At 49.4% G+C, this 18,462-nt stretch overlaps 1 protein-coding gene across 1 annotated transcript; it reads right to left on the reverse strand.

Moving 5' to 3' along the window:
- Positions 1 to 14,763: 14,763 nt before the first annotated feature.
- Positions 14,764 to 15,189, reverse strand: LOC308167522 (histone H2A-like; the record flags this gene model as incomplete). The annotated part of the gene is made up of 1 exon (XM_080541939.1): positions 14,764 to 15,189. The coding sequence occupies one exon, from the start codon at positions 15,187 to 15,189 to the stop codon at positions 14,764 to 14,766; it is 426 nt and encodes a 141-aa protein (XP_080398065.1).
- Between the last annotated feature and the right edge of the window lie 3,273 nt (positions 15,190 to 18,462).

Genomic DNA, 18,462 nt, shown 5'->3' on the forward strand with positions numbered 1-18,462 from the left:
GCAAAGGCACGGTCACCCTTCCTCTTGAGGTTGGTACGTGGGACCCTCAGGCTGAGTTGGGCGTCGGACCTGAGCCTGGGTCTGGGCCTTGAGGAGGTAGGCTGGTCCAGGAGGTCCTTGATGTATGGTGGGGCGAGACTGTTGAGAGCTTTAAAAACAAAGGTGCAGATTTTGAACTTCACTCTCTTCTATCTCTCTCTCTCTCTCTCTCTCTCTCTCTCTCTCTCTCTCTCTCTCTCTCTCTCTCTCTCTCTGTCAGTTTCTCACTCTGAGTCTACAGTTTAGGAACACTCATGACAGTTATCTGAGCCTCCTCTCATGTCTGTCTGTCTGTCTGGTTGTCTATCTGTCTGTCTGTCTGTCTGTCTCATTGACTGTCTGGCTGTCTCTCTGACTGTCTGGCTGTCTCTCTGACTGTCTGGCTGTCTGGCTGTCTCTCTGACTGTCTGGCTGTCTGGCTGTCTCTCTGACCTTTTTAAACATGTTGGCAGCAGTTTTACTGTGTGAGAGAGAGAGAGAGAGAGAGAGAGAGAGAGAGAGAGAGAGAGAGAGATGTGACAGGTCAAGTGGCAAATGGTCTTTCCCTGTCATCCCTTAGCTCTAACACTTTTCTGCCAAATCACTTCACATCATTAAAGACCCCCTCCCTCGACACACACACAATCTCTCTCAACTCTCATTCAATTCTCCCCCGTCTTTCTCTCTCTCACACTCACACAACTCTCTCATTAAACTCCGCCCCCCCCCTCTCTCTCTCACACACACATACTCATTACATTTTTACCGTAGTCATTCAGCTATTTGTGAAGGTCAACAGGGCTCAGAGGGTTATATTTGACTAACTAACTAAGCCTTGAATCGCCCACACACAGACAGACAGAGAGACCTGTGTGTGTGTGTGTGTGTGTGTGTGTGTGTGTGTGTGTGTGTGTAGGACAGTGGCGTATTTCTCCACCATCCTGAGCAGCGTCTTGAGGGAGGCGGCCATGTCGGGGTCAGTCAGTCCCACCAGCAGGCCGTTGTCACGACGATCAGGTCTGAAACAGACAGACAGAAACAGAGTCAGACAGACAGACAGACAGAAACAGAGTCAGACAGACAGACAGACAGAAACAGAGTCAGACAGACAGACAGACAGACAGAAACAGAGACAGACAGAAACAGAGTCAGGCAGACAGAAACAGAATCAGACAGACAGACAGACAGACAGACAGACAGAGAGTCAGACAGACAGACAGACAGAAAAAGAGTCAGACAGACAGACAGACAGACAGACAGAAACAGAGTCAGACAGACAGAAACAGAGTCAGACAGACAGACAGACAGAAACAGAGTCCGACAGACAGAGACAGACAGACAGACAGACAGACAGACAGACAGAAACAGAGTCCGACAGACAGACAGACAGAAACAGAGTCTGACAGACAGTCAGACAGAGACAGACAGGTTGTAGTTAAGGGCTGTGTGAGAGAGTCCAGGCAGACAGACAGACAGACAGACAGACAGACAGACAGACAGACAGGTTGTAGTTAAGGGCTGTGTGAGAGAGTCCAGACAGACAGACAGACAGACAGACAGACTGGTTGTAGTTAAGGGCTGTGTCAGAGAGTCCAGGCAGACAGACAGACAGACAGACAGACAGGTTGTAGTTAAGGGCTGTGTGAGAGAGTCCAGCGTCAGACAGACAGACAGACAGACAGGTTGTAGTTAAGGGCTGTGTCAGAGAGTCCAGGGTCAGACAGACAGACAGACAGACAGACAGGTTGTAGTTAAGGGCTGTGTGAGAGAGTCCAGGCTCAGGTCTTAACACTCTCTGGGCTTGTTTGTGAGTGTATTGTTGGGGTATTAGGGAAGTAGCATTAGAGCTTTTCAATCCCTTTTTTTGGAGACGGAAAGTGGTCTATAATGCTATACTAATTTGTTACGGCTGGGCCGTCACACACGCCCTCCCCCGCCCCCACAGCTCGAGCACCCGCCCCCACAACTCGAGCACAGCGTGCTCTCCGCCGCAGGTGAATCTCGTTCCCGGTGATTGGAGGGTTATCCAGCCACAGTCAAACCAACACACCTGTCTCCACTCCCAATTAACCCTCTGGCTACATCTACCCTGGACTCCCTTCATTCATCGTCAGTTCTTCCCTAAGAATGACCTGGCAAGTATCCTCTGTGATTAGTTATGAACTTTGCTCTTGTGCCTATTCTTGTGATTCGTTGATATCCTATGTACTGGCCTACCGTGGAGACTTACCCTGCTTTCCTGTTCCTCCACAGCCCATGCCAACCACTACCGCCATCCCGCCAGGTTGAAACCCCCAGCCCGCCAGGCTGAAACCTCCGGACTCATCATCTGTGTTTCCACCCACCTGCACTGTAAATAAATACCCTACGGGGCTAACACTGTATTCTGCCTCCGGTGTCGTGTCCTTGAGCTCCCTCGCCCCCGTGTCATAACAGAAGAACTGACCATGCAATTGGGCTCAGACGACACGAAGGACCGGGCACCATCTCCCACCCCTGAATCCGGTCCGACGGCTATCCAGATCCTCGCTGAACACACTCACCTCCTCCAGGCGGCCGCTACAGCGTGCCAGGCCCTGAACACTCGCATGACAACCCAGGAGGCTAACCAGGAGCACCGCGCCACCCAGATGCAGCACCTCATCTCTACGACCCAAGCGCTTACAGCACAGGTGGCCGCGCTCGCAGCCTTTGCCCCCCCCCCTGCTCTCCCTGACCCTGCCCAGCTACCGGCACCACCTACTGGACAGCCACGGGAGCCCCACCTAGCCAGCCCCCGCCCCTTCGACGGAGCCTTCGCCCAGTTCCGAGGCTTCATCCTCCAGTGCGAGTTGGTGTTCTCGCATCAGCCCAGCCAGTTCTGGTCGCCGGCAGCCCGGGTGGCGTTCATCACCAACCTCACCACCGGCGACGCCCTGAATTGGGTCCAGGCCACCCTCTGCGCCCGCCCTGACCTGTTCGGTGACTACGCTACCTTCCTCACGGAGTTCAAGAGGGTTTTCGACCACCCCACTGCAGGACAGGAGGTCGGGGCGCGACTGATGTCACTCCACCAGGGGAACCGGACCGCGGCGGCCTACTCTACCGAGTTTCGCACCCTGGCAGCCGGAAGCGGATGGAATGACAGGGCACTGCGATCTGCTTTCCGCCAGGGGCTGAGTGAGGCCATCAAGGACGAGCTCGTCCGGGACAGACCCGCCGCCCTGGACGAACTAGTGGCCCTAGCCATCGACGTTGACGAGCGCTCCCGGGAGCGTCGGAGAGAGAGAGGGCGCTACCAGACCAGCTCGCCACGCCCCCAGGACCCTATCGTCACAGCCAACCCCTCCTCCGCACGGGAGTCGACCTACACCCCATGCACTGGCGAGGAGCCGATGCAGCTTGGTCGAGCCCGCCTCACCACGGCGGAGAAGGAGAGGAGAAGGGCCCAGGGCCTGTGCCTCTACTGTGGAGAGAAGGGACACCTCCGTGACACCTGCCCGTCCCTATCAAAAGGGCAGGCTCACCCGAAGGGGGAATCCGGGTGAGCCGTGTCTCTCAATCCCCACCTACCACCAGCCCAGCCAGGTTCTCTGTCACCCTCTCCTGGCAGGGGCAGAACCTCACGGTCGAGGCCATTATTGACTCGGGAGCAGACGAGAACTTTATGGACGCCCAGCTGGCCCGCTCAGCTGCCGTTCCCCTCGTTGCCCTCGAGACCCCCCTCTCCGTCTCAGCCCTAGACGGACACAGCCTGGGGCCTCTCACCCACCGCTCTACACCCCTCTCCTTGACCGTCTCTGGGAACCATGTGGAGGAGATCCGGTTTTACATCCTCAAGACCCCCCAGTCCCCGCTCATCCTGGGACGACCGTGGCTCGAGCTCCACATTCCCCATGTCAGCTATGGTGAGGGACGTATCCTGAGCTGGAGTACCGCATGCTACGCCCGGTGCCTCCGTGCCGCCCATACCCCCACATCGCCTCTGCGACCGCCTCCGGCTCCCCCTGACCTCTCCTCCATCCCAGAGGTCTACCACGACCTCGGAGAGGCCTTCAGCAAGGAGCGTGCTCGCACCCTGCCGCCTCACCGGCCCTACGACTGTGCCGTCGAGCTCCGCCCTGGCAACAAACTTCCGGTCAGTCGCCTCTACAACCTTGCCCCCCCGGAGAAGGCAGCCATGGACACCTACATCTCCGACTGAAGAAGAAGGATGGAACCCTCAGGCCATGCATTGACTACCGTGAGCTCAATGCCATCACCGTCCGGAACACCTATCCTCTCCCCCTCATGAGCTCCAACTTTGAGCCCCTCCTTGGGGCCACCATCTTCACTAAGCTGGACCTCCGGAACGCCTACCATCTGGTCCGGATTCGTGAGGGTGACGAGTGGAAGACGGCGTTCAAGACCCCCCGTGGCCACTATGAGTACCTTGTCATGCCCTTTGGTCTCACTAACGCCCCCTCCGTCTTTCAGGCCCTCATGAACGACGTCCTCAGGGACATGCTGGACATCTTTGTCGTCCTCTACCTGGATGACATCCTAGTATTCTCCAGGAACCCTGAGGAGCATGTCCAACATGTCCGCCTAGTCCTCCAGCGCCTACTGGAGAATCGCCTTTTTATTAAGGCTGAGAAGTGCTCGTTCCACACTCACTCTGTGGAATTCCTGGGGCTCATCGTGGAGGGTGGGTTGACTCGCCCTGACCCCAAGAAGACTCGGGCCGTCGTCGAGTGGGGCCAACCTACCACCCGGAAACAGCTGCAGTCATTCCTCGGCTTTGCCAACTTCTACCAGCGATTCATCCGGGACTTCAGCCGGGTAGCCGCCCCCCTCACTGCCCTCACCTCCCCCCTGCGCCAGTTCACGTGGACACCAGCAGCCAGCGCTGCCTTCAGTGACCTGAAGAGGCTCTTCACCTCGGCGCCGGTCCTAATCAACCCAGACCCCTCTAGGCCCTTCATTGTGGAAGTGGACGCCTCAGACACGGGCGTCGGTGGCGTGCTCTCTCAACGATCGGAGGACCAGACCGTGCACCCCTGCGCCTTCTACTCCCGCCGTTATACCTCCGCCGAGGCCAACTACGACATCGGGAACCGCGAGCTGCTGGCGGTGGTGGAGGCGTTCCACGAGTGGCGGCACTGGCTGGAGGGCGCAGAGCACCCCTTCACCGTCTGGTCGGACCACAAGAACCTAACCTACATCAAGTCGGCCAGGCGGTTGAACTCCCGTCAGGCACGCTGGGCCCTGTTCCTCGGGCGGTTTAACTTCCACCTCACGTTCCGTCCGGGCTCCCTGAACGCCAAGGCTGACTCCCTTTCTCGGCTCCATGCCGCAGAGGAGGAACCCACCACTCCTGACACCATCGTTCCATCCTCCCGGGTCGTTGGAGTGGTCACCCTGGAGATCGAGGCGGTGGTCAGAGCTGCACAGCGCACCCAGCCAGATCCCCGACCGGGGTCCCCCGGCCGTCTCTTCGTCCCGGACGCCGTCAGGACCAAGGTGATGCAGTGGGGCCACGCCAGCCGCTTCGCCTGCCATCCTGGGGCCCTACGCACACTGTCCTTCCTGCGCCGGCGGTTCTGGTGGTCCACCATGGCCGCGAACGTCAGGGAGTTCGTCTCGGCCTGCCCTACCTGCGCTCGCAGCAAGGCATCCCACCGGCCGCCTTCAGGACTGCTGCGGCCTCTACCCGTGCCCGGTCGACCGTGGTCCCACCTCGCCATGGACTTCGTGACCGGCCTTCCCCCGTCCCTAGGCAACACGGTCATCCTCACCATCGTGGACCGCTTCTCCAAGTCCGTGCGGTTGGTAGCTCTGGCAAAGCTACCGACCTCGGCGGAGACGGCGGAGCTACTCACCACCCACGTCTTCCGGCTTTACGGGCTTCCCCAGGATGTGGTTTCCGACCGTGGCCCCCAGTTCACATCCAAGGTGTGGCAGGCCTTCTGTTCTGGGATTGGGGCCACGACCAGCCTCTCCTCCGGCTACCATCCCCAGACCAATGGGCAGGCGGAGAGAGCCAACCAGAGCCTGGAGTCGGCACTCCGCTGCATGTCCTCCCTCCATCCATCCTCCTGGAGCAAGGACCTACCCTGGGTGGAGTACTCCCTGAACGCCATGGTGAATGAAGCCACCGGCCGGTCCCCCTTCGAGTGCTCCTTGGGGTACCAGCCACCCCTGCTTTCTACCCAGGAGGGCGAAGCGTCGGTACCATCAGTCCAGGCACACCTCCTTCGCTGTCGTCGGGTCTGGACCTCCGTACGCTCGGCCTTGCTTCGGGCCACCGCCCGAACTACCCGAAGCGCCAACCGTCGTCGCACTCCAGCTCCGGTGTACCAGGTGGGCCAGAGGGTCTGGCTCTCCACGGCGGATCTCCCCCTCAATGTCCCCTCCCGGAAGTTGGCGTCGAGGTACATCGGCCCCTACGCCATCGACCGGGTCATCAACCCCGCTGCCATCCGGCTGGTCCTCCCTCACTCCCTCCGTCGGATCCACCCGGTGTTCCACGTCTCCCGGGTTAAGCCCCATGTCGCCAGCGACCTGATGCCACCAGCCCCTGCACCGCCCCCTCCTCAGTTGGTGGATGGCCACCCCCAGTGGGCGGTAAGGAGGCTCCTCAGGGCTCGTCGCTGTGGCCGGGGTTTCCAGTACCTGGTGGACTGGGAAGGATATGGCCCAGAGGAACGGAGCTGGATTCCCCGGTCCCAGATCATGTCCCCAGTCCTCCTCAGGGACTTCTATCGGGCCCACCCGGAGGCTCCGGGCCGGTCGCCAGGAGGCTCCCCCTCGGGGGGGGGTCCTGTTACGGCTGGGCCGTCACACACGCCCTCCCCCGCCCCCACAGCTCGAGCACCCGCCCCCACAACTCGAGCACAGCGTGCTCTCCGCCGCAGGTGAATCTCGTTCCCGGTGATTGGAGGGTTATCCAGCCACAGTCAAACCAACACACCTGTCTCCACTCCCAATTAACCCTCTGGCTACATCTACCCTGGACTCCCTTCATTCATCGTCAGTTCTTCCCTAAGAATGACCTGGCAAGTATCCTCTGTGATTAGTTATGAACTTTGCTCTTGTGCCTATTCTTGTGATTCGTTGATATCCTATGTACTGGCCTACCGTGGAGACTTACCCTGCTTTCCTGTTCCTCCACAGCCCATGCCAACCACTACCGCCATCCCGCCAGGTTGAAACCCCCAGCCCGCCAGGCTGAAACCTCCGGACTCATCATCTGTGTTTCCACCCACCTGCACTGTAAATAAATACCCTACGGGGCTAACACTGTATTCTGCCTCCGGTGTCGTGTCCTTGAGCTCCCTCGCCCCCGTGTCATAACACTAATTAATCAGATTCTGTGTGTGTGTGGGGGGGGGGGGGGGGGGAATGGGGCATTCCATGCATTGTAATGAGCCATCCTCCGATTTCTACCTTCACCAGCCTCCCATGGTACTGTAGTCCTAAGAACACAGTGGAGTACAGAGGCTGTGGTACCATCATGAATGGATTATAGTTCTGACAGCAGGTCACAAGGATAAAACAGTGTTTACCCCCCCGTCCCCCCGTTCCTCATCCACCCACTCTTCAAAGGTCTTATATGGAGTTGATTATTTGACCGGGTTAAATGTGGAATAAACCTAAACCTCTCTTGCTTACTGTTCGAGTATTTACTTCCCATTTCATGTCCTGTAGTATTGCTTGTTTGAACATGACGCAGAGTGACAACTGGGTCTTTGAAGCTCATGACTGCCACTGGCCCCTGGCTCGAGCAGAGATTACTTTTCTTGCGCTGACTGATGGATAGATGATTCACTTACCGTACTTAGATATTTGTTGTAAGTCGCTTTGGATAAAGGCGTCTGCTAAATGCACACTGTCTGTCTGTGTCTGTTCAATGTAAATGTTAGCCCACCAGACTGGCCCACAAGTATCCAGGTTTCTCCCCCCAAAGAATGGAGGATGGGGTGCTGCGCCATCTTGTCCAGTTGGGCTATATGCCACGAGGTAAACCTTTCAGAACCAATGAAACAGATGTTTTTGTCAGGACAGGGGAAACCATCTTTGATTGCCAGGGACATCATCGTTGTTAACAGTGAAAGTGTTGTTAGCGTTCTGGCTGTGTGTGTGTGTGTGTGTGTTTTTTAGCACATGTTTGAAATGAAAAATTATTACAGTTAGTGCTACAGAATGATATTAGGTAGTCAAAGCAGCAGGATCAAAAGAAGCCATAACCAACAACCAGCTTCGCGGAGATAACCCCTGCATCTGCAATTTCTCTATATGGTATATTTCTGATTCAAGCCTCGTGAGGAGAGAATGACTCCCAACTAAGTAATATCAGTCGTCTAGCCAATAGGGTCAGGATGGCCACAAGGTCCACTTTAATTCTTTGCAGGCTTGGGCAGCGGTGGCAGTAGCAAGCTGTGGGTCTCGGGAGATGTCTTCATCAGGGATGTCTACACCGTCTTTGACAGACAGAACAACATGGTGGGTCTGGCCCAGGCAGTGTAAGCAGAACCAGACACACCTCCACTGAGCTCTATATTATTATTATTATATATTTATCCCTACTTTGGCTGATGTGATGTAGGTTTGTTTGCTATAGTTAACTAGCCAACTGTAAAATTAGCGGCGCAAATTACGTGTGAAATTATGAATTACGTGCGTTCAAAAGATATGATTACGTCACTCAGACATTATTTCGCAGCCGGACACTATTTGCCATGACAGTTCCCAAACGTGTTCTTCCTAAACTCATCATCACTCAACATAGTTTACAGCTATGCCTATGCAACTTGTAAAATACAGCATTTCAAACATGACACACATGTTGCCTTTGAATAAGACATAAATTAAATGAGTAATTCAATTGAGAATTGTGTTGAGAGTTAAATAGAGAATTAGCTACTATAGCAGGGTTCAACAAGTTTCAACAAGTAAAACAATTTTAGACCTTTTTTAGACATCTTTGAAATAGAATTGTTTTACCTATTCACGACACCATATGAGAGCTTTTTGTAATCCTCGAGGTGATGAAATTAGGGATTTTTACTGCCATACAGACAAAAAGGTCTGAAGGATAATTAATATAAAATAAATAAGTCCAATAATTACTCAAAAGTAACTTTATTAACATTAACAGTTAACTGTAGAAAGTCACTTCAACGTGAAGAGAACAAAGTGGACAAAAGCTTCCTTGCAGGACAAGCTAATCTCGTTTTTAAGACCTAGCACCAAAATGTATAGTGGAGGAATCGTTGTACGTTCTGGATCCAGTAAATATAAATTACTTTGAGGTCATTTGAGAAGCCAATGGAATCGTGCTGGCGGATAATGGCGAGCATACCTGTTTTTTCTTTCCCTTCAGGGAAAGCCCTCTCCATGCTCTGTCTCGCAAACTCCAGGTTCGCCGCCGCTGCTACTCTTTTCATCTCTTCCAGGATTTTCTCCCTCTCTCTCGACTTCTACCCTCTTTGTCTCTTCCATCCTCTCTTTCCATTCTTTCATTTCCTTCTCCTTCTCTCTCTCCATTTCTGTTTTCATCCTCTTCCTGACATCTTCTGTAATCTTTCTCTCTATCTCTATCACCTCCCTCTCCCTCCTTTCCACCATATTCTTCATCGTCCCTTCCATCTCTTCTCTCGCGCGTTTAACGTCGCCTTCTTTCTCCTTCAGGATTTTCTCCCTCTCGACCTCTACCCTCTTTGTCTCTTCCATCCTCTCTTTCCATTCTTTCACTTCCATGTCTTTGTCCTCTAGGATTCTCTCTCTATCTCTCTCTACCTCTTCTATCCTCTTCATGGCCTCCATCTCTTTTCTCACCCATTCAATATCCTTTTCTCTCTTCTCATTCCTGTCTCTCTCACGTTCCTCCTCTACCCATTTTATCACCTCCTTTATCTCCTCTTTCACTTCTTTCACCTCCATTTCTTTCTCCAGGATTCTCTCTCTCGCGACCTCTTCTATCCTCATCACCTCCATCTCTTTTCTCACCTTGACCTTTTCTTTCTCCTTCTCAATCTTCTCCCTCTCTCTCTCCATCTCTGTTGTGTTGATTTTTTTGGGATCTCCTCTCTCATTTTTTCGATCTCCTTCTTGATCTCCTTCTCTCTCTCTCTCTCTCTCTCTCTCTCTCTCTCTCTCTCTCTCTCTCTCTCTCTCTCTCTCTCTCTCTCTCTCTCTCTTCTGTGTTCCTTCTCCTTCTGCAGAAGGCTTTGGGCTTCCTCCCCCTCTTTCTCTCTCTTCTCCATCTCCATCTTCCAGACCCCTCTTTTCTTTCTTACAATAGCCAGGCAAATTAGGGTGCGTAATACAATAATTAATAATTAATAAAAATAATAATAATAATATTATATATTATAATAATACTGCATCATTACAACGTTTTTGTTGTTGACTAATATATAAACATCGGGCACCTTAACCCAGTGTTCGGTTCATCCCGCAACGCCAGTTCTGCTTACCAAATGTAACCAGCTTGGTTCTTTCTTTTTGGGCCTTTGTGGAACTCTCTGCAGACACATTAGGCCCACATTAGGCCCACTCTCCACGTGCTTTCTAGCACACAGTTTGATACCACATATCTTTTTTTGATACGACATATAGTAGGCCTTCTTTCTTTGCTTATGCAACGTTTAGAAGTGACCCACCAGAAGTGATATTTGATTATTTATTTTTTTCCTGTGGCAGTGGTTGGCATTACTGTAGCTATCCTTATCACACTCAAGTCTTGTTATAGGTAAATGTAGTCATTCTGAACTCATCTGTTAATTAATCACATGTCTTCTAAGCAATACTATGGATGTTGACCCTGGTCTAAAGAGGTCATCTGTGTGGTTGTGTAGGTCTGGATGCCCGGGGGTTTCTCTTTGGGTGCCTGCTGGCCCAGAGTGGGCTTTATACTGATTCGGAAGAAAGGAAAACTTCCAGGACCAACAGTCTCCGTAGCCTACACACTGGAGTATGGACAGGTAAAATAGTCTGGTCTGGTGATGAGTTACATTGATTGATTTTGTGCATGTGTGCCAGAGATCTTTCATAACATCATGGTCTAAGACTAAGTGACAGCTCTATTCAGAATGTCTGATACACTTCCATGCTTCACTCCCACATCAATCCATGCTTCACATCAATGTCACAACAACCATCTCCCGAAGTCCGCAACCTGGGTGTCACCCATGACTCCACCCTCTCCTTCCAGTCACACACCAAATCCGCCTTCTTCCACCTCAAAAACATTGCCAGACTCCGACCGTCACTCTCTGACTCTGTGGCCAAAACCCTCGTCCATGCCTTCGTCACCTCCCGCCTGGACAATTGCAATGGAGTCCTATTCGGGGTACCCAGCAAAGCCCTGGACAGGCTCCAGTATGTGCAGAACTCCGCTGCCAGGGTTCTCACCCACACCAAGCCCTGGCAGCACATCACCCCCACCCTCATTCACCTCCACTGGCTTCCGGTCAAGTCCCACATCCTGTACAAAATCCACCTCCTCACCTACAAATCCCTCCTGACCTTCCTGCCAACATACGCCATTCCCGCACCAACTTACAAACCTTTGGGGATAGAGCCTTCAGTGTGGCAACCCCCACCCTTTGGAACTCTCTCCCCACAGTGATCTGCAACGCCCCTACCCTGGACACCTTCAAATCAGCCCTCAAAACCCACCTGTTCACCAAGGCCTTTGGCCCCTAGTCTAGTTTTTGGCATTGTCTCTGTTTTCTGTTTTTGTCTGTCTGTCTGTCTTTCTGTAAATTTGTTAAGCGTATTTGGATTCCTTGAAAGGCGCTATATATAATCTATAAAGATATTATTATTAACAATCATCCAAGCCTTATTATTATTAATATTACAAGTCATGTTTGTGAAACTGCTCTGCATATAGATCTTAGTTCCGATTCTGATATTGTAGGATTGTTATTTTTCAGGCAGAGGCTGAGATCCAGGAGGATGCAGTGGCACCAGGACCGAAGGTGCTGCTGATTGATGATCTACTAGCGACTGGTGGTAAGTCACACTGTGGCTCTTTTTGATTGATTGATTGAAAACTTTATTAGAAGATTTGCAGAAGTAGGTACATGAAAGTACATATTACATACAAGGTCAACTAACAGGATAAAAACCCAAGAAAGCCACTGGCTTATTTCAATTGGGGTCCTTGATACTCAATTAATCGTTACATGTAAGACAGACAAAAAACTAGTACTATCTACAAGATAATACAGACAAATAACTAGTACTATCTACAAGATAAACATACATCCAACATGGGAAGAACAATACAACTAGTTGCTCTAGGTTAGAAGAAAGTGTCAATTGCCTTTGATCAACTCTAAAACTATGATTGGAGACAGTCAATAAGAATGGCTGCAATACGCTAACTTTGTTTTTGTTGTTTTGCCAGGAACCCTCTATGCTGCCTGTGAGTTGATGAAGAAACAGAAGGCAGATCTACTGGGCTCCATGGTGGTCATTGAGCTCAAAGATCTTAATGGGGTTGAGAAGCTCAAGCCATATACCGTCTTCTCCCTTCTCCCTACAACTTTGCCAAGTTCTCACAGTCTTCCAGTTCTTCCTTGGCTATAGTGAATTCCAAAGGAGACAACTTGACATAGGATTACTTCTTAAATTCTGGGCCAAAGCAAGCCGCTATAGCATTCCTGTTATTAACTCAGTATTTACTGAGTATCAGCATAGGAATTTTATATAGGTGCATTTCATACTTTAAGATGTTTAAGATGTACTGGTTTTTCTCAATTTGTCTGTGAACTGGTATAACAGAATGAATGTTATAAAAACAATCATCAGTATTAATAAAGGTTCATATTGAGTCTTGGAGAAACATGTTACCATTATTCACTGCATACACACCTCTTATCAGACACATATCATTCTTTTAATATAATTTAAGAGGCAATCTAGGATTCAGACAAAGCAATACTTGTTGGTTAACAACTAGGGAACAACAACCAGGGAAAGGGATGGAAAATGTAAACACTCATTATTTGGACAGCTGTGGATAATCAAAATGGTCATTTTAACCATGTATCGATGCTACACAGTGTTTACAAGACAGTTGAGCTATGCCCATGAGGCATTTATAACTTATTCTTGCAGAACCAATAGCTATATATGTATAATTAATGTAAAGGCACCACTGGCAGACTCAGGGGGGGACTCAGGGGAGGGGCAGGGGGGCGACCGCCCCTCCTGGTGCCCCCGCAGTTGAAAAACCTCTCTTAAGTGCCCTTTTGACGTGCCCTACTGGTGCCCCTCCAATGGTCTAAACTTGACCATGTGCCCCCACAGTTGAAAGACGTCGCACTAAAGTGCCCTTTTGAGTGGCAAAATTAGAGGATGTGCCCTATTGGCTGCCCTTCCAATGGTCTAAACTTGACCATGTGCACTGATGGAGTCCCATGTTGTGCAGTAGGTGCCCTTTTTTGCTTTTCGCCCCCCCTGCCCTTCAAACAGCCTGAGTCCACCACTGAAAGGCACCATATGCAGTATTGTGGCCTCTTTTCACTGCAATGGGAATTGCAATGACAATTCAGAATGGCATCTCCTCTTCTCTCCCTCCCCTTGCTAAAATTAATTATGAATATGAATCATTTTCATGTTTCTATCCAGCGAATGTCTTAGTTCTATAGCCAAGGACCTATGTGGGTGGAATGCTTTCGTTATTTTGTTTGGAAATGTTCAGAAACGTGAACACGGAAACGAACCAGCCAACGGAGACACTCACATTTCACATTAAATGAGTGCTTTACCAGTAGGTGTGCATTCATACTGTGACAGAAAACCCTGTCACGGGCACACTACACAATGCCGTTCCCAGGCCCCATTATCTGCCTGAACAGCATTGTGAAGCCGAGTCTGTCACTGAGGGCAAGGGTGCAAAATCAGTTGCAGTACTGACCATACAGTACACACTTCTGTTAAACCTCAAATTACACAAAAAAATCCACAAAACTCAGACAGGGCTGTAATATCAAACATCTATGGAATCCATGGTAGAAACCCTTGCACATAGCTTCAGCTGCATTGGTCTGCTTCCTTCAAGCACTGACAAATGCTTACTTGCAGTTCAGGTATGGCATCAGGATTATACATGCATGCTAAAGGAGGCAATTTGACGGATTACTTGCTGATATTTAGCTGGGCCTTCTTAACTGGAAAACACACACACACAAAATGATACAATAGGTCAGAGGTGATGACTATGAAATTAGAAAAAGTCAGGTACTGACTACAGGGGTCTCAGAAAAAGTTTTACACAACATGGTCCCCTTTCATAAACTAAATAGAAACTTTGTCTTGCTTGGATACTTGCATTAGACAACTTTCAAGGAACCATCCATCTTTCTTGGAAAGAAATGGGCATGAATTGATGTCAAACATCAGATCATGTTCCGTAAAAGTTAATTCATTGAATCCTGCAGAAACGTTTTACATACTTCACTATAGCCTACGCCAGTGTTTCTCAACCCTCTCCTCGGGGCGCCCCAGCCGCTCCACATATTTGATCTGATCCACCACCAGCTCACCTGATTCAACTAATCAAGTACAAACCATAATTGCTTTGTACTTGATTAGTGGAATCAGGTGAGCTGGTGGTGGAACAGATCAAATATGTGGTGCGTCTGGGGCGCCCCGAGGAGAGGGTTGAGAACGTATTTTTTTGGTCATCAAATCGTTTTATTAAGTAAAATAAGTGCACACTGCACAGTAAAACAGGATAAAGCTTAGGAACTTTTAAAACTCTTGGGACTAAATATCTTTTTCAGTGCTGATGTCGTCTCGAGAGGCCGAGGCCTTGGTCTTGGTCTTCTTGGGGAGCAGCTGGGCTTGGATGTTGGGAAGAACACCTCCCTGAGATATGGTGACCCCACCCAACAGCTTGCTCAGCTCCTCGTCGTTCCTCACTGCTAGTTGGATGTGCCGGGGAGTGATGCGCCGCTTGTTGTTTTGCCGGGCAGCGTTGCCCGCCAGTTCGAGGACCTCAGCGCAGAGATACTCCAAGATGGCAGCGAGGTACACCGAGGCGCCTGCACCGATGCGAGCGGCGTAGTTCCCCTTGCGCAGCAGACGGGCGATGCGCCCCACGGGAAACGTGAGACCAGCCCTGGAAGAGCGGCTTTTGGTAGGAAGAGCGGCTTTCGGTTTAGTTGCCACAGTTTTTCTGCGACCAGACATCTTGGAGTTTCTGAGGAGTAAACGGATATATTATTAGTAGTGTATTAGTGAACTGAATACATTCTAACATGGACTGACAGATGCATCATATAGCGTCCCCAAATGCAAGCATAGCCTACTCCAGACCTCGGTAAAGGGGGTCTGAAACCTTATGGCACAGGCGTCAATGCACCTGACCATCTTGTCTCTTCAGCTGTTGCCACTCAATCGTTACAATTAAGACCTGAGCACTGTTAACATATGAAATGCTACAAAAGGTGTTGGGGATTTGTACTAAAATAACTATAAGTGATAAATCATGTACTATGTGCTCATATAATATGTGACTGAGGTCAGTTGAGAAAAAATGGGAAGGTCACGCAAAGCCAAAAGAGGGGTTCTGCTTTTGAGCGACATGAAGAAGAAAGGCTATTAAAAAAATATTAAGTATTATGACTCAAACCGCCTGTAAATTACTTATTTTTGCCTATGTGCTAACAACCATTTTGCACCTGCTGTTATGATATTCTATTTTCCTGTACTGATTTTATACTTTCATAACTAATGATTAATGATTGAATGTCTATTCTGTATTTTAACTTGTTAATCGAATCCCAAGTCATGGGACTCTGTGGGCCTGGCAACAGTTATGCTTTCACAAGCTATTCTGATAAAAACATACTGACCTAGTCATGACCCCAGGGAATGGGTTTGAAGATCAATTAACTGGCCAATTAGTGCTTTAGAACGCACGTAGAATACACCCAAAGTCACTGTATAAAAATGTCTGTACATCCTAAAAACATAACTGTGTGCATATGCTTACCTGTTTCTTAAAAACATAGCTGTGTGTGCATATGTGATTAACGAGCCCCAGACAGGGGGTGCGACCACAGAGGGACAGAGGTGAAACTTTCAACCAGAAGTGAAACTTTGTAGCAAAACCACAGAACACTTGCTTATCACATTGTGACCTTCACCACATGACTGTCTGGTGACTGTCTGGCAAAAATGTCAAATGTATAAAGATGATGTACCAAGATGAAACAGAGGGCTTTTCTGGTGAAACTTTTGCAGCTAACTGGCTGTTGATTAGCTGACGCTGGCCTGCGGAGGGGAAACTAGAGAAACCTCCTTTTCCATGGAATTTGTTTTAATGATTGTGGGGACGACTTAAATGATCTGACCGATGTGGTGACATCCTACATTCTATTTTGTGAAGACACAGTCACTCCCACCAAGCAGATTACCCTCCATCCAAACAATAAAAAATGGGTCACTAAAGACATGAAAATGTGTCTGATTAATAAGAAAATGGCATTTTTACAGGGAAACAGGCTCAAGGTGAGGGAACTGGAGAAGGAGTTTAAAAGGAAGGCGAAACTAGCCAAGGTCCATTATAAAGAAACGGTGGAGCAGAAGCTAATTTCTGGAAATGCAAAGAAGGCATGGCAGGGGTTAAACATCATGATGGGGAGAGCCCCCAAACCTGCAGCGATTGACTGCACGGACCCCACCTCCTTTGCAGAGCAGCTCAACAGCTTCTTCAGCCGTTTTGACAGCAGCAGCACATCAACCACCTGGACCCCCTCCACCTCCAACCCACCTCATGCTCTCACCATAGAGGAGCAGCTGGTAACCTCCATCCTGAACAAAGTGAACCCACACAAAGCCTCAGGCCCAGACAGGCTCAGAGGCAGGGTGCTGAAAGAGTGCTCCACTCAGCTAAGTGGGGTTTGCACCAAGCTTTTTCAGTGCCTCCTAGACTCGGGATGTGTCCCGAGACAGTGGAAAGAATCCACAATAATCCCAATCCCCAAGAAAAAACAAGCCAAAGACCCAAAGGACTTCAGGCCAGTTGCACTGACGTCTGTGCTCTGCAAATGCATGGAGAGAGCAGTGTGCGACCTCCTCTCCACCATGTTGGCAGAGAAACTGGACCCTCTACAGTTTGCCTATAGGGCAAAGCGGGGCGTGGAGGACGCCAGTCTGACCCTCCTGGACACTGTGGCCAGACAACTGGATTCGGCGCACCCCCACAGCAGGATTTTATTGATGGACTTTTCCTCTGCCTTCAACACTGTAAAAACTGACATTCTGCTACACCACCTAGCAGAGCTTGACGTCAGCCCCACACTGATTTTATGGTTTAAGAACTTTTTAACAGACAGACCACAGCAAAATCATAATACTGTTTTTATTACTATTATTTTTAAATGACTAGACTTTTTAAATAGGCACTACATAAACACTGTTATATCTGTCTGTTTTATTGTATGTATTAATGTATGTGACCTATGTGTGTTTTAATGTGGAAACTGTATTCTTGAGCTGCACTTCTGCCTGTCAAAGGAGAATTTCTGTCACTGTGTGACAGACAATAAAGCATTCTTGAATCTTGAATCTTGAATGAACTAGTATTGCTTGCTGATGTGCTCGAATAAATATTCTCTTAAAGAACAGTTCAGTAGTGGTGCCTAATATTTGATTGAATCATTTTATCTTAGAAGTTATATCAAGGACGTCTCGTTGAGATTAAACGAACTCGCTTGTAAGTGAAGACTGCACTTAACTCAATTCTGGAGTAGTTGACCGCCTTACAAATGTCCCATTAACGCTGTATGTGCTGGTGGTATTTGTTCCAGCACAGGCAACTACCGGTAGTTTGTGTGTAGCACCTTACAACAAACCTTTGTTGCAAGGCCTCCACATCCACAAGACGCTACTTTTTTTTACTGCTGTATATTTAACAAGCATGACCAAGCCAAATAGTTATCCTACATTTAAAGCAATTTTCTCACAAAGCCTTACAAAACCAGGAATTCTAGATTAGATTTAACTGTAATTTACCCACACTCTCTGTAGTTTGCAGCAAAAGGAGTCCTCTGTAACTGAGTACCGTAGTAGTGTGTCATGAATATTGTCTCTTTTATGATAGGTAGGAACAATTAGTTATGACTATGGGCACCTGTACCCCTAATCACATGTCATGATTAGCTGCGTTTGATTGGATTTACTATTGTTATCTGACAGCCAATCGAATCACAGTAAATTCACCTCTGACCTGAAGTTACAACCAGCTACAATTACATTAGGCCTACTGTTGTTGCCTCATGGATCGAAAATCATACACTCATCGAACACTTTATTAGGAACACTATACTAATACTGGGTAGGGCTCTATTTACTCTCAAAACAGCCTCTATTCTTCGTGCCATTGATTCCACAAAATGTTGAAAACATTCCTTTGAGATTCTGGTCCATGAGGACATGATTGCATCACACAATTTTTCA

This window comes from Nansenia antarctica, assembly GCF_963989245.1.
Source record: "Nansenia antarctica genome assembly, chromosome: 11".
Classification (NCBI taxonomy): Eukaryota; Metazoa; Chordata; class Actinopteri; order Argentiniformes; family Microstomatidae; genus Nansenia; species Nansenia antarctica.